This window comes from Clinocottus analis, unplaced genomic scaffold, assembly GCF_023055335.1.
Source record: "Clinocottus analis isolate CAN_PGR_092001 unplaced genomic scaffold, fCliAna1.0.p SCAF_6, whole genome shotgun sequence".
In the NCBI taxonomy this organism is placed as follows: Eukaryota; Metazoa; Chordata; class Actinopteri; order Perciformes; family Cottidae; genus Clinocottus; species Clinocottus analis.
Window position 1 is genome coordinate 729777 of NW_027176218.1, and position 23950 is coordinate 753726.

Below are 23950 nucleotides of genomic sequence, written 5' to 3' on the forward strand. Positions count from 1 at the left end.
ATCCACATGAAGAGGTTTGATGTTCTTCTGACCTCTGAATGTATTTTTTTATGGTTTCTTTCATGCATTGTTATTACAGCAGGAACTCAGTGACACACACAGCTTTGTACTCATTTATAATACATTGTTGTGTTATGTGCTGCTGTATCACTGCACATTGACATACATGATTATCACACACTATCATAAAATAGTAATAATAATAGTTATTGTTATTATTTCATAATAATACAGCAGATTTATGCAGAGTTCTCAAAGACACTTATTGGATGAAACAAGTCAACAAGCAGTCACCTCTTTATATTAGAGTAAACTAGGATAAAGTACACACACATATATAATATATAATGTACTTGTATGTATTCTACGATGTCGTTTTAACAGGATGTAACATTGTAACAGAAGTTTGTTCCAAAAGTTCTCAACATGAACTTTCTGAAAGTGCAGCTAAACTAATATAAAGTACATTATTATACAGCCCATAATACCTCGCACTCTTATGTGAAACCCATCGCTCCCTCTCTCTCTCTCTGAGTAAAGGCCTCCCCTCCCCCCCCCCCCCCCCCCTCCCTCCCCCCTCCCCCTTCCTCTCTTCCTTCCTTCTGCCCGCAGTTCTTCTGTTTGTTTGCACTCACTTGATCCGGAGCGGAAATTCCTCTCCGTTTTTGTGAATGACAAACTCATTAACAATTCATCAACAACGGGGAGGGAGGGAGGCGGGGCTGGGGTTAGAGAGAGAGGGGGGAGGGGGGCGGAGGCGCTCCATCCGGCCCCCGTTTCCAGGGCGACCGCCGCCGGGGACTCCTCTGATTGGCCGAGGCCGAGATAATGTATCCGAGTGGAAACGCCTCCTTTCCAACCGCGTTGTAGCCATTCAGAGAGCCGCAGAGAGAGAGAGAGAGAGAGAGAGAGAGAGAGAGAGAGAGAGAGAGAGAGAGAGAGAGAGAGAAAGGGGGAGGGAACACAGAGAGAGAGACCGCAGAGCGTCGCCTCACATCGCAGAGACACACGCGCACAAATAGGACTCGCTCCCTCCCCGCGCGCTCACAACCAGAGAGACAGCGGAGCAGCTCGCGCGGAGAGTTCTCCAGAGAAAGCAGAGCGCGAGCGCAGCACAGGAGGTTACGTAACAGCGCGAGAGGGACTCATTGATAAATACCGCGAAGCTCTCACTCTCTCTCTCGCGCGCGCTCTACCGACGCATGAATGGTGTGGACTCTGTGAAGGGAACCCAGCGCACAGGAGCGCATTGAAGGATTTTTTTGGACTGTTTTTTGCTGAAGATTTCTTCTGCGGAGCCCTTTATTTTTTTTGGTGTGGTTTTACAATAAAACCCTCGCTTCCTTTTTTTTTCTCCCCTCTCCTTCTTCGACTCCCCCGCCTTTTAAATGCTCGACAAGCTCAAGCCCGTCCTCCAGCTCGACTCGGTAATGGCGATCAGCAAGACGGTGGGCTGGCTGCGGGAGCAGCTGGAGACGCGCAGGGACGACGGCGGCGGCCTGCTGGTGATGGACTGCCGGGCCCAGGGGCTCTACGAGTCGTCGCACGTCGACGCCGCCATCAACGTGGCCATACCGAGCCTCATGCTCCGCCGGCTCAAGAAGGGCAACCTGCCCGTGCGCTCGCTGCTCTCCGACGGCGAGGACCGCGAGAAGTTCGCGCGCCGCTGCAAGACGGACACCATCGTGCTGTACGACGAGTACAGCCGCGAGTGGAACGAGAACGTGGACGGCGGCTCCGTGCTGGGGCTCCTGCTGCGGAGGATGAAGGACGAGGGCTACAGGGCCTACTACCTGGAGGGTGAGTCGCAGCGGGGGGTCGTCCACTTCAAAGAGGGCCGAAGCCGCGGATTCATGCGCATGCAGAGACGGGAGCGCGCGCGCGCTTCAATGTTGTCATTTTTTTTTGAGTCGCAACCTCGTTGACAGTTTTTAGAAAAACACTGCATGTGTATTGGAAACATAACTATTTATATATATTGTATATTATATTATTATAACTGTTTGCAGACAGGAAAAAACAATATGCAGCTTTTTATGCTTTTTTAAATGCTTTTTTATGTTAAATGCATTTTTTAGCCACTTTAACTGCACTCTTCTGGTGCAATATAAATGCATTTAATTACTTATGTAATTAAAAAAAAATCTGTCTATATATTTAATGTAATGTTGCCACCATATTCTTTTTCTTTACTATCATTTATTAGTGTTTTACTGTTTATTTACATCAATGATTTTAATTTACTATTTGTACTATGTGTCTCTTGTTTGGATTGCTGCTGTAATCCTGCACATACACACACACACATATATAATATATATATAGGATATATAGAGGATGTATGTAAAAAAGGATTAGCGTACGCAGCGGCCTCGTACTAATCGCATTTTCTCTTTGCATTTTTTCCTTTTTTTCTCTTATAAATCTCCAGGTGGCTTCAGTAAATTCCAGGCCGAGTATCCGGGTCTGTGTGAAACCAACCTGGACGGCTGCTCCAACACCAGCTCCCCCACCGCGCACGTGCTGGGCCTCGGCGGCCTGCGCATCAGCTCCGACTCCTCGGACATTGAGTCGGACATCGACCGCGAGCCCAGCAGCGCCACGGACTCGGACGGCAGCCCGCTGTCCAACCCGCAGCCCTCCTTCCCCGTGGAGATCCTGCCGCACCTGTACCTGGGCTGCGCCAAGGACTCCACCAACCTGGACGTGCTGGAGGAGCACGGCATCAAGTACATCCTCAACGTGACGCCCAACCTGCCCAACCTCTTCGAGAATGCTGGCGAGTTCAAGTACAAGCAGATCCCCATCTCGGACCACTGGAGCCAGAACCTCTCGCAGTTCTTCCCCGAGGCCATCAGCTTCATTGGTGAGTAACTATCTCAAAAAAACAAAAAAGCATGTTTTTAAGTTGTAAAATGACAGAAAACGGTGAAGAAAAAATTAGCTTTGCTTGTTTTTGTTTGAGAAGTCAAACACGTGAGTGCAACGACACAAACGGGATGCAAACATCCTCACATTTGAGAAGCAGGAAGCGACTAATCACCCCCCTCCACACACACACTCACACACACACACATTTAACCCCCCAGCAGACAACGAGGTGTGATTGTTTTGAATGTGCAGACGGGGGGAAGTGAGCAGCAGATAGCTGCGATCTTATTAATGGAACGAGGTCTTGTAACCGGCAGGAAGTTCTCCAGGTTCCCATTGTGCAGGAGAGAGATTAGAGGAAGTGTCTTATCTGGTCGGTTGGGAGGGAGGGGGGGGTCGTGTCTTTAAGGCCGAGCAGGACGAGCCCGGCCGGCGTGCCCCGTCCGCACACACGGTTTGACTTCAATGGTGGACGTCCTGTCTCTTGTCCCGGGCGCTTGTGTAATTGCAGGCACAAAGGGCGGCGTTGAAACAGGAGAACGGAGAGAGGAGAGGAGGGGGGGGTGAACAAGGGGAGGAGGGGTAATTCGAGCGCAACAGGAAGGAAGTGGCATTGAAAGTAATCTAGGACATGGCATTGCCCTCTCTCTCTCCCCCTTTCTCTTCCAACATAACAAAAGGAGCCATTTACAGGCCCTGTTGACATCCTGTTCGCCCTCATGACTCCGACGTTTACACGCCCCAAATGGCACCATTGTCAGAGCGCGGCCCCGGCCGGCAGGAGAATGGTTTAATAGACCGTAATAGTCAATGTCCCCCCCCCTCCAAAACAAAAAAAAAAAGACGAAAGAATGTCTACTCCTCTTGTTTGTTGACGGACACGCCTGGGAGATAGCCGGGGTAATAACTTCCGCTGCTCTGCCTCCCTGGAGCCGCTCCGACTTCCAGCACAGCTTGACTTAAATGTCACAGATGTTTATCACGAGCTTTGTTCTGTTTGTGTGGAGAAGAAGAAAAAAGGGGGAGGCAGCACTTGTAAAGGAGGACGAGTGTGTCGAAACCCATATCGGACAAACCGGACACAGGGCTCTGCGTTGGGCCCACTCGCTTTCCTACATAGTGCGCTTATAAAAGCCAAAGTTGAGCTGTTTTTTAGTCGGTTGCGTTCTGCAAACCCGCCGCTAGATGCCGCCAAATCCCACACACAAGCAAAGCAAACAAATTGAAGATACCACCGTGAACCTTTCTGGCATTTTATTGACTTAAACATTGGATTCATTTGTCTGGTAACCCCCAGTTTCTTTGCTCTCACTCTGCTGCGTTCTGTAAGGGTTTCCCTAACGTTTCCACCCTCCTCTTCCTCCCAGACGAGGCTCGAGGCCAGAAGTGCGGCGTCCTGGTCCACTGCCTGGCGGGCATCAGCCGCTCGGTGACGGTGACGGTGGCCTACCTGATGCAGAAGCTCAACCTGTCCATGAACGACGCCTACGACATCGTCAAGATGAAGAAGTCCAACATCTCGCCCAACTTCAACTTCATGGGCCAGCTGCTGGACTTTGAGCGCACGCTGGGCCTCAAGAGCCCGTGCGACAACCGCATCGCGCCGCCGCCCGGCCAGCAGCTGTACTTCACCACGCCGACCAACCACAACGTCTTCCAGCTGGACCCCCTGGAGTCCACGTGAGGACGCGGGGGGGCCGGGGAACCGCCTACCTAGAGGCTTTTCTTTTTGGGGAAACAAAAAAAGCTGCGAAAAGCTGTTTTCTCGGCGACGACCGCCGACGCCGGGCCGGCGACCCGGAGGAGGGACGACGACGACGACGCCGCCGTCGCGGCCGCTTTGCTCGCTAAAGACGAGGAGAGACAAAGACAGCGAGGAGGAAGAGCGCAGATACCTTCCCTTCCGTCGAGGACTTCTACCTCTTTGGGTAAAAAAACTTCAAAAAGTGACTCGTGTGGACAGCTGATGCTTCAGAGCTCCGGGGGGCCGGCGTGCCAAAGCGACGCGATCGCTCAAACTAGACACACATTCAAAATGAAACTCTTTTCTTCTTCTTTTTTTAAAAATGACTTTAGTTTCGGGGCGACTCCCCCGAGACGTCCCTCGTCTTCCGTGAAGACTCGCCTGCTTTGGACGGCACTCGACACACACCGGACTTGATTTTTTTTGGAGTCTTTTCAAAACATTTATACGACGTGTATATATATATTATATAATATAAAAGACAGTACAAAAAGCCTTGCTCTAGTATGCCCTTTTGCAACAAGTGGGTACTCTTTGTTTCCTATTCTACTTTTATGTAAGCCAACGCGCTGCATATCGATCAGCGTGTTTTTCAGTTGATTATGCCAAAAAAGAAAAGAAAAAAGAACTCCATGAATCGTGCAAAGATGTGTACATGTGTAATATATATTTGGATGATCGCTTTACGTGTGAATTCTGCCGACGGGCCTTGTCTTCGCACCCATCCCTCTCACCAATCAAAGTCACCTTGCCTTACTTTCGTGCTCAGAAGGGGTGTGTGTGTGTGTGTGTGTGTGTGTGTGTGTGTGTTTTCTTCGGAGAGATCCCCCCCACCCGGATGTTTGTATTATTTTTGTATTATTATTTTCAACACAAAACCAAACCGTGAGCCGACACCAACGAGGTCTCCTTGAAGGTCGACGTGAGTCGGTCTGTGCACAAGCGGTTGAAAACGTCTCTGACGTGTGGACAAAGTCAGGGGGCGTGGCCTCTACAGGGAAACGCAGATGTTGTGTGTCGCAAAGAATGTGCAGAGAAGGCCATTTTTTACATTTTTTTTTTTCTCGGAGGAAGCCATCTTTAGCGACCTCCTCCCCCCTCCTTCCCTCTCCACTTTCCTGTCTTACGAATGTAAAGAAAAGATAAGTTATTATGAATAAATTGCTATTTTTGTCTACACTTCATTCTCTCCTTGCCTGTTTTATCCGTTGATACACGCTCATAAAAATCTCCCGCGTACATTCTTCCGCTCTGTCCTCGCCGACAGTCATTCAACCGACAAACTGATCCCAGTCACAAAAGCACAACAACAGCCCGACCGGTTCTTCCAGGTGCGGCGAGGCCGTCGGGTTCATGGAAACACTCCCCCCTCTGGAGGAGGGGGCGGAGCTTCCTGTGGGCGGAGCCTCCTGTGGGCGGAGCCTCCGCTGCCTTCAGCCACCTGAAGGGGAGCCGAAAAAGCAGCGAGATATCGGGTGTCGCTTTGACGGCAGGTGCGTTGGCGGTGTACCTGTAAAGACCTGGAGGAAGAGGAGGAGGAAGAAGAGGAGCATTGTGTTCTCACGCGAGGTTTTTCACGGCTCAGTAGAGACCTGCACCAACATTCCCACACATGCTGATTAACACCAGCAGCAGAGTGTGTGTGTGTGTGTCCTTGCATCAAAGTTGACAAGAGAAATGAAGCCCGAGTGAGTTCGTCGGGGAGAAAAGTCTTCACACTACAGTTCAGTTGAGGTAAAGGTGACTGAGCAACTCATTCTTTATCTCTGGTTTCATCAAACAAAATAATGTAAATTCATCAAAAACAAGTCAAAAACAGAACCGTTTCATTCTCTGCAGCATCTATTCATATCAGAATACACAACAAATACATGAAGCACGTCTATTTGGAGAGAAAGTAACGTGCAAAAGGTAGGAAGTCTTGCACAGAAACCTCTTTACAATGTGATAGATGAGCAACTACCGGACAGCCTGAATGCTGTAAAGGAGTGTTTTCAGGTGTAATCCTGGAAGATGCAACCTGAACAAAGCCGGTGAATCATTGGCTCCGTGACAAAGAGCCCAAACCTGCACACTCATGTCCTGACGTAAATGATTTATAAAAAGACTCCTGTAGGCGCCGGCGCGCTTCTCTCTTTGCCCACTTTCCGGTTTCAATGATTTTTTTTTCCTCCAGATTCTTGGGTAATCATTTCTTGATAATGTGACTCCGACACTCGGGCTGCAACCGCTAAGTACACACAGTTGTCACGCACGTTTGTTCAATCTCATTACAATTTAGTTTTTTTATGGGTCTGAAAGTTCATTTTTCAATTTTCTTCCCACAAGAGTTTGCATAAGAAAATGCAAAATACAGGACGCAGACTGTAATTTTTCCTATTTATATAAAAACAGGGCTCATACGAGTAAAGTTTTACAGCATATTTGATAACTATAGTGTTCTACATTCAATGTAGTTTTCATTTGGGGGTCTAGAGGAAATTAATCACATTTAAAAAGGGTTGTAAGTCCAGTTCTTGAAGGTATTTTTGAACTGAATTTCTCTCCACTGACCACCAGGGGGCGAGTCCTCTGGTTGTATAGAAGTCTATGCTTCATGTGTTAAAGCTGTTTTCTCTCCTGACCACCAGGGGGCGACTCCTCTGGTTGTATAGAAGTCTATGCTTCATGCGTTAAAGCTGCATTCTCTCTACTAACCACCAGGGGGCGACTCCTCTGGTTGTATAGAAGTCTATGCTTCATGTGTTAAAGCTGCATTCTCTCTTCTAACCACCAGGGGGGCGACTCTTCTGGTTGTATAGAAGTCTATGCTTCATGTGATAAAGCTGCATTCTCTCTCCTGACCACCAGGGGGCGACTCCTCTGGTTGTATAGAAGTCTATATAAGTGACTCTACTTCTCTCTTGATGTATTCCCTCAGTAAACATTGTAAACATGAGTTTATGTCTCAATCTCTCGTTTCAAGTCTTCTTCTATACAGCATGATGTTCATTTAGTACATTATGGTCCATTTAGAGGCCGTGATCCAAGATGGCCACCGACAAAACTCGGTTCAAGGTCTTGCTCAAGGACACGGTGACAGATTTGGACCTGCAGGGGATCAAACCTGCGCAACCTGCAGGTGAAGAGACGGGTGTCTATAGCCGAGCTCTTATTTTTAGCATTGAGCCGCTGTGATGTCATGGCAGGGCTGGTAACTGACAGATAGGGTCCGGGGGTATGCGGGGCACGCCGGGCGTCCCGGGGCCCATCTTCCTGTCTGCGGCTTGGCCTTTCGTGGTTTTTAAAGCTCCGGATTAAAGGGCACAGGAAACTACCGGCGCTAATTTTAGACAGGCATGTAGATGGACTTGCCCCCCCTCGCCTCGCGTCCCCATCAGCGACTTCATCACGGCTACGACGAGCGAGCCCATACAGGGATCTGCAAACACGCGTACGCTCGGGTCGCGGCGAGGGCGGGCGGCATGCGGACACATGGTCGGGAGACAGAATGTACAGTGGAGACGAGGTGAGCGGCTGAAGAGGGAGCGTGGGTCCACTGTGGTGGGCTGCTGCAGGTGCAGGTGAGGCTTCAGGCTGTGAGGTGCATCAGATAACTCGGTTTGTGAATCAAGGGTTGGGTTGCACCAACTAGTATAAAACTGTAAATCATAGCTTGTTTTATGAAGAAGAAAAAAAAGCCCAAAACTGCTGTATTTGGATGTGTTGAACATCATAAGTAATATACAAATTAAATATATGGTTTGGCACATGAGGAAATTCAAATAGCATTCAAATGGACCCAATGGCCCCAATGGATCCATTGGGGCCATTGGGGCCATTGGGTCCTCGCCTGAATGTTCTCTGTACGAAACCCTCTCTAACTTTGTTATGCTTCACTTTATGTCGAATGTTCACATGTTGAATGTTCACATGTTGAATGTTCACATGTTCTGCTATGGTTTGTTAGAGTTGGACTTTACAGCTACATCATTTAAAAACAAATAATCATCCTGAAAGTCTTTTATTTTCAAGGCGGACCTGAAACCTTTTAATTTCTTTCTGTGTCATCTTCATTTCCTCTTAACCAGTAACATATAGACTTTTCTCAATAACATGTGGACCAAAGAACAAGTTCACATCTCCATTAATTACATTTTCAATCATGTTTTATTGGCGATCCCCAAATTTTTCACCCGATTTTAAGCCTTTTTTCTGGTTTTGGTGATAACTGTTCATAGTTTTTATGAGAAGTTCTACAGGTTAAAATAAAGTACTTCAATTAGCCTTGTATTATTGTATTTTAATATATTTTGATGAGAAGTATATTTGATAAGGTTACTTTATACCGACGTTAGTGATAGTGTGACTATTTGTAACGTAAGTGTTCTAGGGTTAAAGACGAGTGAGGTATTTATATTGTAGAAAGGTTTATATTTCTTGGGCTTCTGTTGAACACAGACTTTATTTTAGGAGTCTAAATGAAAAAGCCTGGTGTTCTGGACTCAAAAATAACTTGTTGATGATAAAGCTGCGCATATTGGAGTAATAACAGCTCCAAAGTTTTTTTTGGGCTGGAGTTGTTGAGTCGCAGAAATGGCTCACGACTCCAGGTGCTCGGTGATAACACCGTCCTCCAGCCGGAGCGGCGACGTTGCCAGTGCGTGGGGATTTTGGGCTAGAAAGTAGAGCGCTGGGCCAAAAAGAAAGAAGAAGAAGGAACTTTTCTTTTGGAGAAAGTCTTGAAATCAGCACCTGGAGGAGTGATCGTTAAACTTCTGCTCCTTTTGTGGCACAGGGCATCTGAAGGAGAACAAAATGGCCGACGCTTTTTTCCCTCCCGACACTTTGGGGTGTTGAAAAACGACACATCCGGCCTGGACACGCCATCCGGCCTGGACACGCCATCCGGCCTGGACACGCCATCCGGCTTGGACACGCCATCCGGCCTGGACACGCCATCCGGCCTGGACACGCCATCCAGCGGCGGACGCATGAAGGCAGAAGGTTGCAGGAACCTACACTTGGTGCGCCTGCTAATCCTCTGCTAACGGTTCCTGTCCCTCTTACCCTCCAGCGACAGCGTGTTGACAGCACCCTACACCCCCCCCCCCGCCTCATCTGCCCCCCCGCCCCTCATCCGCCCCCACCTCCGCCCACCTGTCTCATGTCACATTGCTTCCCCCCTCCATCCACTCCAGCAATTTCCTGTTGCCCTCGCAGATCGTGTTACAAGTTCCAAAATCTCTCTCTCTCTCTCTCTCTCTCACACACACAAACACACACACACACACACACACACACACACACACACACACACACACACACACACACACACACACACACACACACACAAACACACACAAACACTCTTGCATGCCAGCCGTGCTATCATTTTCACTGCCAACCCTCACAATCTCATCGCTGCACCATCACACTTTCCAACTCTCGCTCTCACACACACATAACACACAAACACACACGTACACACACACACACATACACACGCACACACACGCACAAACCAGATTATTAATCCCGCTCAGGGAACAGGCTGTGACCAAAATCTCTTCGGAAGCAACAGATGGACCAAAAAAACACCAAAACACTTTGTGTCGTGAGATTTCAACACAAACACATTCATGTTTACTTACATCAAAAGAGAAGTAGAGTCATTTATATAGACTTCTATACAACCAGAGGAGTCGCCACCTGGTGGTCAGGAGAGAGTGCAGCTTTATCACATGAAGCATAGACTTCTATACAACCAGAGGAGTCACCCCCTGGTGTTCAGGAGAGAGAATGGAGCTTTAACACATGAAGCATAGACTTCTATACAACCAGAGGAGTCGCCCCCTGGTGGTCAGGAGAGAGAATGCAGCTTCAACACATGAAGCATAGACTTCTATACAACCAGAGGAGTCGCCCCCTGGTGGTCAGGAGAGAGTGCAGCTTCAACACATGAAGCATAGACTTCTATACAACCAGAGGAGTCGCCCCCTGGTGGTCAGGAGAGAGAATGCAGCTTTAACACGTGAAGCATAGACTTCTATATAACCAGAGGAGTCACCCACTGGTGGTCTGGAGGTCATAGTCTTCTATACAACCAGAGGCAGCAAGTGGAAGCTTAAAAATACTTTTTTTTCATGCTTTTCAAAATAAACTTCCGTCTTCACCGGAAACAACTTAGTTGGAACTCACTAAGTAGTTAGTGTTTGGGGAAGGCCTGTGTGTGTGTGTGTGTGTGTGTGTGTGTGTGTGTGTGTGTGTCTCTGTGTGTGTGTGTGCTTTTGTGGCCTTAATTACATGCTCCATCGTCCAACATGACTCGGTGGGATACCTGAGTATTACAGAGTTCTTCAGCTCCGTCGTGGTGGACCGAGCACAGCCGGCGCCGCGGTGACTCACCGCCGGCTCTCGCGCTACGAGTCGTGTCACAGGACGGGACCGGCTGCCGCTCGCCGCTCAGCGCCGTTCACATCAGGACACACAGTCACCGCTTCACATTCTGGCGATGTCCGTTCGTGTCTTTGCATGTTTCAGACACACATTGAGATCAGATTCACGAGCTGAAGGAACGCCGTTATCTTCATCATGTGGTCCTCACAAGTATAGATGAAGTACGCACATGCGCGTAGGTTCCCTCAACGCGCTTTCCCACTGTTAAAATCATCTTTTATGTCGTTGTGACCTCTGACACCACCCACGCCCTGTGGAATGCTGGGAAGGAATGTCTGGAGTGGGAGGAGGGGGGGGGGGGGGCAGAATGAAGAGCTTTGTTTTGGCCTCGGTGTTTTTCTCTGTGTGTGTGTGTGTGTGTCCGTGAAAGAGTGTGTACAGTGTTCTCTATCACAGCCCACACAATTTCCACAGCAAGAGAGGTTTTTTTTTCTCTGTGCGATCTCAAGCCGACACAGACGTTTGCTCTCCAGAGCGATCTGACATTTCAAACGTCTCCATTCCATATTCAACCTTTTCAAATGTGCGTTTGGAATCTGACGTCGTCTTTTCTTTGGAAGTGAACATTTCCGCTGGAGGTGAAGACGTGTTTTCCACCAAGTTTCTATGGCAGCGACAGTAAAGCCCGAGAGCTCCTGTTCCTTTTTCAAGACAATGGAACTGCCTGCTCTGCTTTGATGTAAAATACGTTCCCTTATTGAGAAACATATTTCCTCAACTACGTTTGTTTTTAAAGCCTCAAAAATGAGTTATTAATACGTCTGCTGGTGTCAGAGGTTGGATGGATGAATGAATGAATGAATGAATGAATGGATGGATGGATGGATGGATGGATGGATGGATGGATGAATGAATGAATGAATGAATGAATGAATGAATGAATGAATGGATGAATGAATGAATGAATGAATGAATGGATGGATGGATGAATGAATGAATGGATGGATGAATGGACGGATGGATGGATGGATGAATGAATGAATGGATGGATGGATGGATGGATGGATTATATTGATGGAGTGATTTTAATATTTTGTATTAAAATAGAAATATTAATACATATACATATATATTAATATAATATATATGAATTAATATGTATATATTAATTCATATATATATATAATATTTTGTATTAAAATAGAAATATTAATATATATATTAATATAATATATATGAATTAATATGTACATATATATATATATATATATATATATATATATATATATATATATATATATATATATATATATATATATATATATATACACCACATACACTGTATGTGTCTCCTACAAAATGGCGTTCCAATACAACTAAACTTTGCACTTTTATTCATGTTTTAAGTGGAATAAAAATCATCCTGGATTAAAGTTGCTCTTTTAATGTGAATTGAAAATACATATAAATACAACAGAACTACTTAGTGAAGCGTTACAGTTCGTTATAAATCTTTTTCTTGTGTATCTCAGGTGTAAATGAAACATCGAGTTTGGGTGATGTCGTTGTTTCAGGAGGAAAATTGGACAGTGAATGTGAAAAGGTTCATGCTTTTCATCGGTTAATGGCGTTTCCATTGAGTTTAAAGTCTAAAAATAAACCTGTAAATGTGTTTTTCTGCTTCGCTCCTTTTCAAATCCATCTCATAAAAACCTTTTCTTTCACAAACTATCTTTGGAAAGCGGCGCGAGCCTCAGAGTCGGCGCGTCCTTCCGCCCACGCGGCCTCGACCCGAAGCGAATACACTGATCTCTCTATTATTGCTCTGCTGGAGAAAAGAGATGGAGGGAGAGAGAGAGAGAGAGATGGAGGGAGATAAAAACAGAAAGAGAGGGAGGGCTGCATGGAAAGAGGAGCTGCGGTGGACAAAAGGCCGTGAATCATCCGTCTCCTTCGAGCCCACGCAGCGACTCAAGAGGAGTATAAATAGTCGTATCGTTTAAAAACATCACGTCGCGCCCACGCGGCAGACCTGCTGCCACGGCCGCTCCACCGAGGCCCAGTTATGATTATAATCATTATCTTTGTACTCTGTTGCCTCGTTTACACGCTCAGCAACGTGTCAGTCAGGCCGACGCCGGTCTGGAGTCTGACTGATGCGGGTACAGAATAATGCTCTGGTGGACTAGGACTCTTGTTTTACCCATTTTGTACCCAAAATAAGTGAGAATATGCGGAAAAACACCTTAAAACCAGCTTTCATCTTTGTGTCTGTGTTGTTGTAAACAGAGAACTTTCTTTATATATATATATATATATATATATATATATATATATATATATAAACTTTCTTTATATATATATATATATATATATATATATATATATATGTATATATATATATATATATATATATATATATATATATATATATATATATATATATAAAGAAAGTTCACTGTTTACAACTCGTGTTTCTTACGTCAAACAAGAAAAAAATATATTTTTGTTTAGTTTCTCAGGTTTTAACAAAGTGTGTTGTTTTACGACCAGCGATGTAAAATGATCATTTCTTTGTGGTTTTATTTCACATTTCATAACTCGGTGAGTTCATTACGGGTTTATTACAAAACTAAAGTCTCTGATTGTTGCAACATCGGAAAGACCAGCGGACCAGTTTGACTGCGGTCTGTTAGCTCTCAGGTTAGCATGATCACCTGCATGTGAAACGATCTTCTAAGCATACAAATGAAACGTTACGAGCGACAACCCGTGTCCCCGCACACGGAAACAGATTGCACGCTCCAGGTGAGACGGCGTTGAGGTGTTTGGACGATGTCTGTGAGCAGAACATTCAAGAGCTGCAGAAGAACATCTGCTGTGTGAACCAGTGAAGCTTCATCCTCGGCTCCAGACCCCCTCCCCCTCCCTTCCTCCTCCTCTTCCTCCCCCCTCCCCCGCCCTGTATTAGTGAAACTATAATAACATCCCAGTCGAGCGCTTCCCTCCTGCCTCTCTGCTGGTTGCGGCTGAGCCGTTTCCCGTCATCGGCGTCCGCCCACGGCGGGGCTGCTTTGGCAGCGTCGAGGAACAGGAAGTGGAAGTGGGTGATTAAGGCGGATCCGGGCCCGCCCGCCCGCCCGCCTGCCCTGTGTGCATCCAGCCCAGGTATGAGTAATGCTGCTGACACGACGCAGCCACTTCACCGACAGAAAGAAAGCTAATAAGGGAGACAAAGAGTGGGAGGAAATGGCACTTCATCATCCTCGCACACTCCACCGACTGTTGGATGATCAACAGAATACTTCACAGGACTGTGGACGCGCGGCGAAATAGTCACAAAATGTAACTCGGGCGCAATGCAGCTGTGCTGGTGTCACAACGCCGCCGAACCTGCACCATATTTTCAGCGACTCGAGTCGTTGTTGTCAGGAAGGTTGAGAAGATCCATCACAATGAAACATTCGGGCGGCTTTTATTTGTCTTTTCTTTCTTTTTTCTTTTTCTCGGCGGGAACGTTAGCGACGCCGCTAGCAGACGGGTGTCTGTAGTCGGCTGAGCAACAAGTAGTTTAAAGAGACTTTATGTCAAATGAATTAATTGATAAGAAGTTAGAATAGAAATATATACGCATTAAACTTCTGGCTCTGAAAAAAAAGTGCTCAGAACTCAAATTCGCTATAAAAAAAACGCTCTCAAAAAAAAATGCGCTAAAAAAGATAGCGGTTTTCTTTTTTTTTTTAAAGCACTTTTTTTAATTGTGAGCATAGATTTGGAGTTAATTTACTTACAAACAAGAAATTTGCTCAGGTAAAAAAGACACAAATCTACCTTCGTACATATCCCTGTTATGCATTGTAATGTACACAATAAACATTCCTGTATATACATGTGCAAGTCCAAAGTAGACAAAATCAACTATTACAATTCTACACTTTAGGTATTGTATTGTGTGTAATGATTGACTAAATAAAACACGTACTACTGCTTTAAGAAGCGATAAATCCTTCCAGGACAACAATGTTTAGTTGATTTACTCGTTAAATTGTTTATCTTCACTCAGAAGTACAGGATGAGGGTTTAGTTCGTGCCGTCGTGCGGTGAAGACCGTTTGAACCTCTGAATCAATCTTTTGCATGTTGTTTTTTTTAGTGCACTTTCTTCTGGTCATGTTGAGAAAAAGATTGAGAAAAGAACAAAAGTTAAAGACATGAATCCCTTTTCCTCGCGTGCAATTCACCCAGTTTACAACCTTCACCCCACACTACAAATAACCGTCCGTTTATTGAAGGAATCCATGTCTTTATCCGTCTCTGCGGTTTCCCCATCGACAGATAATTCTCCCGCTTATTGCAAACAAGTCTGCACAGCAGAACGTTGGCTCTTCCTTCATCTTCCTAAACCGATGAAACACCGATGTCCCTCCTCCCAGCAGCTCCCCCTCTGCTAGCGTACAGCGGAGGAAGTCCATTAACAAGCAGCGGGGGGGCCACACCGGATGGCAGAGCCCTGGCACCCGATGAAGGCCGGACGGAGGCTTGTAAATATTTCAGTGTGTCTAATGTGATGTTTTTTTTCTTTCTTCTCCCTCCATCCGCTCTAGAGACTCAGCTTTACTCCTCGCCTCATTGCGCAACGGTCTGATTATTGACTCGTTAAAGGTCAGAGGTCAAGGTCAGATGCACTGTAGAACCCGATGGCTTTTGGAAAGATGAAGCTGAACGCCAGACGCTTTCATGTGCGATCATTACGCTCATGAAGATGAAACGTTTCCTCTCTGATGCACTTGAGTCGGCTCGGACTTTAAACACCAGTTGAGGGATGACCCGTCGCTCGATACGCCAGCTCCTCTCCTCCTGCTCCGGTTTCCTGCTCCACTTCATCTTTTGTCTGGAAAAATCGACTTTAGATAGCAAGGGAAAAGTTTATATCTCTTTTTTTCCCATCATGCATGACCTATAACCTTTGTTATAGGTCAACCATATTAAATACATTCATGTAAAGTGTGATTTATTATAGACATAGATATATTTTTAGTGTTAAATACGGGTGGATAAAATCAAGCATTCTGATTGGTCGAGAGTGAGTCACAGGGTGTACTGTATTGAGCCATAGAGTACTGTACAACCTGTTTACATTTACCAGAGCGGTCTGTATTAGTGTGCACCCAAAATACAACAGGTAGACTGATTATTGACTCCTTAAAGATGTCCAACTACGAGCTACGCGTCGGGCCTAAAAACATCCTTAAACCGTACATTATTGACGATACAGTACTGCCTCTCGTACCTTATTGCTTAAATATATTTTGTCTTTGTCCATTCTTAATATTTAAGGCCTTCACACCAAATTCATTTGCATTTCAATATATGTATTTATTTTATTAACTATTGTTTTGGTCTTTTTGTCTGTTTTAGCACACAATATGAATATTACGCCGTAAAAAAAGCAACTATCGTGATCAGAACGAAGTCGATTTTGTTTTGCTTTTTTTTTTTTTTAGGACAGACTTTTTTGTGCTTTAGTTTCCACTGCCGTTCCTGAGCTGAACCGGTGTCAGTCAGACGGCGCCGGAGAAGAAACTCCACGACCTCTGACCCCAACCGGCTCTCTGTTTGTAACCGCGGCGGCGTCTGACGCCCGCGGGGCTCCGACACCGAGCCCGCGGGCCTCAATCCGTCGGCCTGACACTCAGGTGAAAGGTAAGAAGAGGAAGCCGTCCTGACATCAATATCCCCTTTGTGCCGACGGCTCGCCTCCTCCTCTGGAATCCGGACATGTTAAACCTCCGAAGAAAAGAGGGACTTAAGCGGATTTAGCGAACGGATGCGATATCACGCCGACGGAAAGAGGCTTCTGGTAACACGAGTCCTCAACAAACCCACGAAGAAACATGTTAATGGACCTTTCTGCTTCCTTGAGTCACAGGATAGCTCCGTGTGTCCTGATGCTGCAGGTTTATAGTCCATGTGTAGACTTTGACCACCCAGTGGTTATCGTGACGGACAATTTTAGCGCGACACAAGAGAGCTTTCTGTTTGGAATAGTTCATAAAGGATCAATAAGTTGTACCAGGCTTTATGAATGTGAAACATTTACTTTTAATTCTAATATTTAGATGTATTTCAAATGGATTATAACTGATTTATAAGCTATTAATACATGTTTTAAAAACCTTTTCAGGCTTTGGTTATCACTCGTTCACACCCGGGATTAATAAATTGACGACCATGTGTTGCTCCGCCGATCAGCCCTAAAGCTGCGTTCACACCAAAAGAGTTACGAATTATTCGGCCGAGTAGATTACACGTAAAGTCAATGACGCAAACGGTTGCGGAAAAGCAAATTTTCCTCCGGGTGGCGTGAATGAGGCAAAAATGCGTTTTTTGCAACGCTTTTTAAAAATATTTCAACTTGGGCAAAAAACGTTGAGTTGCAAAAGCCAATCGGCCACGGGAAAGCCACGCCCCTTTTTTTGCCACGCCCCTTTTTCCGCAGCGAAAAAGCAAATAAAGCAAATTTACCACATAAAGGCGAGCGAGTACACACGTGAAACAGCGTTGCGAAAAAGCGTTACGAAAAAGCGCAACGCTTTTGGTGTGAACGCAGCATAAGAGTCACGACTGACCACCAGGTGGGAACAGGGCTTTAGAAATCCTTATTTCAAATGCTTTATTTTAAAGCTGCACTTTCTATGTATATATATGTATGTATGTATATATATATATGTATGTATATATATATATATATATATATATATATATATATATATATATATATATATATATATATATATATATATATATATAATTTTAAATCAAACAGCAGTCAAGCGTTTGCAGCGTTACAGCCGCTGACAAGGTCGACTTCTTTGAGAAGAGTGAACCTCCTCACCTCTGACTCAAGGTGAGTTCTGTCTGCAGTTTTCTCAATGAAACGCGTCACCCAGTGACATCGCAGGAGGAAAATAAGAATAGGACTCGGAAATAAACCATAATTGGGCTCGATGCCGGCCGGGTTTGCATGTGTGTGTTCATACTTGCTGGTAATTTCCCCGGTGATCACCATGAAACCCCAGAGAGGCTGGTTGCTGCTCTATACTTTCTTCCTTCTTTGTTCCTGGAGACCAACACTAATGACTAGCATTTACTGACTAAATTACACACACACACACACACACAAGGGCGTGCAAATTGTGGACACACACAGGCAAGTACACCCTGGAGGTACACCTGCAAATATATAAGTACATCCAAATGGAAAAGGAAGCTAAGAGCAGAGTTTATTGTCTCGCCGGGAAAAAAAGAGTGTAGACGTTTTTTAATTGAAGGAAGCTAGGATCCATCCTTGAGGAACCACAAGGAATTATCTAGGGGACATCCTTGAGGAACCACAAGGAATTATCTAGGGGACATCCTTGAGGAACCAGGTGGAAGGTCCTAGAATGCATCCTTGAGGAACCTCAAGGAAGGACAGAGGATGCATCTGCGGGGAAGGACCGAGAATGCATTCATCCTTGAGGAACCTCAAGGAAGGACCTAGGATGCATCTTTGAGGAACCAAGTGAAAGGACATAGGATCAATCCTTGAGGAACCAGGTGGAAGGACCTAGGATCTATCCTTGAGGAACCAGAAGGAAAGACCTAGGATGCATCTTCGAGGAACCATGAGGTAGGATCTAGGATACATCCATCTTTGAGGAACAAAGGAAGGACCTTTGATGCATCCTTGAGGAACCAGAAGGAAAGACCTCGGATGCATCTTCGAGGAACCCGAGGAAGGACCTAGGATGCATCCTTGAGGAACAACGAGGAAGAAACAACGACCTTCCCTGTATCCTGCTGTTGGCAGAAAACGGACATTGCCAACACATTTGTTTTCTTCTCCTGGCGACTGGGTTGTTTGTCGTTGTTCTAATCTTGTGAGGACATCGACGGCAAAACACTTCTCCGGCCTGGAACCCCTGACCTCTGACCTTAAACGTTAAACCACGACGAGGCTGCTGTTGTTCTTAGAAACATGTGTTCAAACTGAGATCCTGTCACCGTCTGTCAGTCACAAACCACATTGGTAGGATCGCTTCCTCTTTGACGAAAGTGTGTTTTTATGGTCTCTTGGTACGACAGTGTGGTTCGCTGATGTTTATATATTTAATAGTTCATCCATAATCATCTCTTTGCCACACAGCAACAAGCAATACTACACAACACCACCATGTTTAGGGTTCAATAGCTTTTTCTTGAAGAAACGAGAAATCAGTCGCTGAATAGAAGTACAAGGGCACCACACACACACACACACACACACACACACACACACACACAACAAAAGCATCCTTTTAATGATGATGTTTACGAGTGGCCGTATCCAGTCCACACACACACACTAACGCACACACAGGAATGCAGACGGCCCTCACACAGTTGACCGCCACCTGCCCGGGCCCCGCCGGCCCCTCCCCCTCCTGTTTTACAACGCAGGAGGAGTGTTGAATTGCCTCGACCCCGTGTTCAACTCGGCCAAAGTGATCCCGAGGAGTGAGATGGATTGGGTGGCGGTCGAGCCGACAGGCCGACGGGCGAGCAGAGTTCAGCGAACAGTGTGGTTTCCCTTCTGGTCGAAAGGGTGGAAAAATATATATATCGGGCACGACCTTCTTTGTTTTATAGCGGAGAGGAAATAAAAAAGACCGCTGTTTGAAGTCGTGCAGGATGTGTTTTTTAACGTCTTTTAAAAAGATTCCACGCCTTCGAATGGATCGGTGCAGTATCAAACAGGCAACAGGTGCCGTCTAGTTTTATTTTCTTTACAGGGAATTCACGTCAGGAGTCAACGGATCCCAATGTTGAGTATTTAAGACATCCATAGTCAACACAAACCTCTATTGTTCACCTAAATGACCACTTTGTTCCAATTAGCAGGGGCTCTTACACTCATGGAAAACCTAGAAAAGTCATGGAATTTTAAAAATGGTTATCTCCAGGCCTGGAATTTTAAAATACTACTTTTTATCACTTAAGTGGAAGTCATGAAAATTCATGAAAAGTCATGGAAATTCATGAAAAGTCATGGAAATTTGGTTTAAAGTCATGAAAAGTTATGGAAATTTGGTTTAAAGTCATGGAAAATTGGTTTAAATTCATGAAAAAGTCATGGAAAATTGGTTTAAAGCCATGAAAGTTATGGAAATTTGGTTTAAAGTCATGGAAAAGACATGGAAAATTGGTTTAAAGTCATGGAAAAATCATGGAAATTTGGTATAAAGCCATGAAAGTTATGGAAATTTGGTTTAAAGTCATGGAAAAGTCATGGAAAATTGGTTTAAAGTCATGGAAAATTGGTTTAAAGTCATGGAAAATTGGTTTAAAGTCATGGAAAAGTCATGGAAATCCATTGGTCCCAATGTGCATGAACCTTGATTGCCAAAAATAGGATAAAATATATGCTATGAAATGGTGGCAGAACCGGAGTTTTCCACCTGGGCCAAGTGATGAAATTACAATTTTCCCGTCATGTGATGCCTAAAAAACTACTTATCCTCCCGAGTATGAACACACAATCCTGTTGGTGTCAGCCTCCTCACATTTACAATGAAAAAAGCCATGAATGTAAACCTTTTAATCCCCTTTTTTATGTCCCAACAGACGAGGAATGATGCCGTTCTGTCCAACCCTGTGGACTCTGGGCCTTTTTTAGTTGGGTTTTCACAGTAAAAGTGTCGGACTGCGGCAGAAAGGAAACCGGGGTCACACCTGTTCGAGCGATCGACGCCCACGGCTTCCCAGAAACTTGCTAAACTATCATCCCGTACTCTCCTTTATTTCATTCTTTTTCTCCACTCGTCTCGTTCTTTGCCCCCCGAAGGACCGGATAACAGAGCGCTGAGAGCGACAGCTGCACTTTAACTGCCCCGGGAGGAGGCATCAGGGAGGGTAGGGGGGCAATGAAAAGGAAATAAGGAACGAAAGTGTGCGAGTCCAAAGGTCACCGAGCTCGCGCCTCACCTGCGAAGAAGTAACCCCAAAGTCCTTCCTCGTGGCTCCTCAAGGATGGATCCTAGGTCCTTCCTTGAGCCCGAAGAGGAAGGCGGGAGGAAGAGGCGGAGAGGCTTTTTTAAGACATTTCAGATCTCTACAAGCCGGGAAAAAAAGTCCTGAATTAGTGTCGTGGTTGCGAAATGTCGCGGCTTCTTGTTTGGCAAGTTGTCTGCTTGACTGTTTTCCTCCAGACGGTGACTTCCTTCTGGGGGATTCTGTGTTTGGTTTTGCCAAAGAGGTGAAGTTGTCTCCAAGAAAACTTTTACGAACACAACTTCTCTCCCCTCTCTGTGGCACCAAAGCTCATCAAGTTCATACGGAAACATTCATCTTCTCAAACGTGTTTCTTTCTTCTCTTTTTTTATATATTTTACGATCAGCTCCATTGTAATTTTTCGATTTTTTTTTATTTAAACAGGAAGAAATAAACCAAAATAACTCCAACAACACTACTTTGTCTTGTTGGTGACCAGCAGTGAGGCTCAATTATGTGTTTTTAATAGATTTTGGACAACAGGAGAGCTTTATGGCACAGAGGAAGGAGATATATCAGGATCAGTTGACTTTTTGTCTTTCAACCCGGACAACATTGCTGCTAATGCTTCCACTAAAGCAACATTTTGAAAGTGTTTTTAACATGACGTAACAATACTTTAACTATTTACTGTCGTAAAAGACCTGTCTCTTTCATCCACAACAGGGATTATGTGTTTTTTTTTAAGTCAGAAATGGCTGGAGGGTTATTGGCTGGTGAGCCGCACAGAAGATGAAAAGCCTCGGATGAGAGATTTAAATATCCCCCCTTCATAAAACCCCAGAAACTCCAGCGTCAGTGAGTGCGTTGCACTCTGCGTAACCCCCGTCTTGCAGGCGAGCCACGGGCCATCGATCTGCACAAAGGCCTGACGGGGCCCCCGAAGGGAGGCGGAGCCACGGAGGATGGATGAAAGCCAGGAGGAAGGAGCGAGAAGGGGGGATGAGTCCACCGACGACAGCTCCGACCGCCGGCGCAGGAGGATTTCATGCCGTCCGAGAGGCGGCAGCGGGCCGAGCGAGGAAACACTCTGAATTCGTGTGTGCGTGTGAATGCCTGTGTGAGTTTGTGTAACCCTGAGTGTGTGGGAGTGACTGGAAGCGTTGAGCGAGAGCCACTGAAAGGTGTCAAATGTTTTTTTTTTCCTTCCTCTGTGTGTGTGTGTGATGTAGAGGAGGGATTATCAGCAGGACAATGCAGGGCAGTAATCCCTGTTTTCCCCCCTATACCTTCCTCCGTTTTGCTTTTGCCTTTAAAACTGTGAGAGAGAAAGTTGAATCACAATGAACTGACCCAGATTGAAGGCTGAAGGCTGAAGGAGGGGAGTCATCAGAGAGCACAGGGGCGCATTTGCCATTGAAGAGACGGCAAGACGTTTAGCCATCGTACGGACCTGTCGATGCGAGGAACGAGTTCAATCTCACTCGGCACTATCGGAACGAATCGGTGTTCGTCAAAAATTTCCCGCAAGCAAAAAAGCCCAAGGCTCTGCATACAGCCTCTGAGACAGTATGTGAGACAGTCTGTAAGATAGTCTGTGAGACAGTATGTGAGACAGTATGTGAGATAGTCTGTGAGACAGTATGTGAGATAGTCTGTAAGATAGTTTGTGAGACTGTATGTGAGACAGTCTGTAAGATAGTCTGTGAGACAGTATGTGAGACAGTCTGTAAGATAGTTTGTGAGACTGTATGTGAGACAGTCTGTAAGATAGTCTGTGAGACAGTATGTGAGATAGTCTGTGAGACAGTATGTGAGACAGTATGTGAGATAGTCTGTGAGACAGTATGTGAGACAATATGTGACACAGTCTGTGAGACAGTCTGTAAGATAGTCTGTGAGACAGTATGTGAGACAGTCTGTGAGACAGTATGTGAGATAGTCTGTGAGACAGTCTGTGAGACAGTCTGTGAGACAGTATGTGAGACATTCTGTGAGACAGTATGTGAGATAGTCTGTGAGACAGTATGTGAGACAATATGTGAGATAGTCTGTGAGACAGTATGTGAGACAGTCAATGCTCGGCATTTTGTTGGCTTCTGCTGGAATTAAATGTACGACCATGTCACGATGGCGTGTGTCCAAAAAAAGAAAGTTAATTAACTTTGGATGGCGAACACCGTTCTCAAATGTGAGAATGGTGTTGTTTTTATTGTTAAGATGGATTCAAGATTAATTCAATAAATAAATATTGGACATTAAACAGTTAGACATATGCATTGGAAGATTATTATTGAAATGAATAAGAATAAAAATAAATACCGAATCACAAGAGTTAAGGTTTGAGAAAACAAGACTAGCGACAAACCCCCAAAAATTGTCATGATTTCAAATTCAAGATCTTTGGGTTTTGTCCCAGTGTTGGACAAAAGAAACGATTCAAAGACAGCAGGACCTCGCAGTACTTCTTGACTTTTTTGGGGCCCAATTTGACATTGACTTGATGAAGCCTAACCCCGGAACAGTCGGGGTTAAGTGTTGCATCATGACGCACGGCCTCGCTTGGAGTTTTACTCCAAATTCATGTGGTCATCCTCACTTACTCATTTGTGTACTGTAAACATAAAAAAATCGTATTATTCGGATTAGACCAAAGCAAGTTAGAACAGTGGAGGTGTGTCGATGAGAGAGAGAGCAAATGGTGAAAACCCATCACCTCACAGTGTATTGGGGTTAAAGGTCGGGGGCTTCCTGCGGGCTTTAAGGCGGCGTTTTTTTTCCTCTCTCCTGTGGTCCGTTCAGCGTGCCGCTGGTGGGGAGGCGGCGGGGGGTCACCGAGGGGTCGAGAGGTCGGCTTTTGAGTCGCCGGAGAGAGAAAAGAATCGAAGTTGGAGACGGAGAGATGAAGGTGGTGGCCGCTCGGTGGAGGCCGACGGGAGCTGAATG

At 45.5% G+C, this 23950-nt stretch overlaps 1 protein-coding gene across 1 annotated transcript; it reads left to right on the plus strand.

The window, feature by feature from the left end:
• Window positions 1–1018: 1018 nt before the first annotated feature.
• Window positions 1019–5774, plus strand: dusp6 (dual specificity phosphatase 6). Its single transcript, XM_068603985.1, has 3 exons — window positions 1019–1800; window positions 2432–2866; window positions 4239–5774. Exons 1-3 carry the CDS (start codon window positions 1389–1391, stop codon window positions 4553–4555), a joined length of 1164 nt encoding a protein of 387 aa, XP_068460086.1. The 5' UTR covers window positions 1019–1388; the 3' UTR covers window positions 4556–5774.
• Window positions 5775–23950: the final 18176 nt, after the last annotated feature.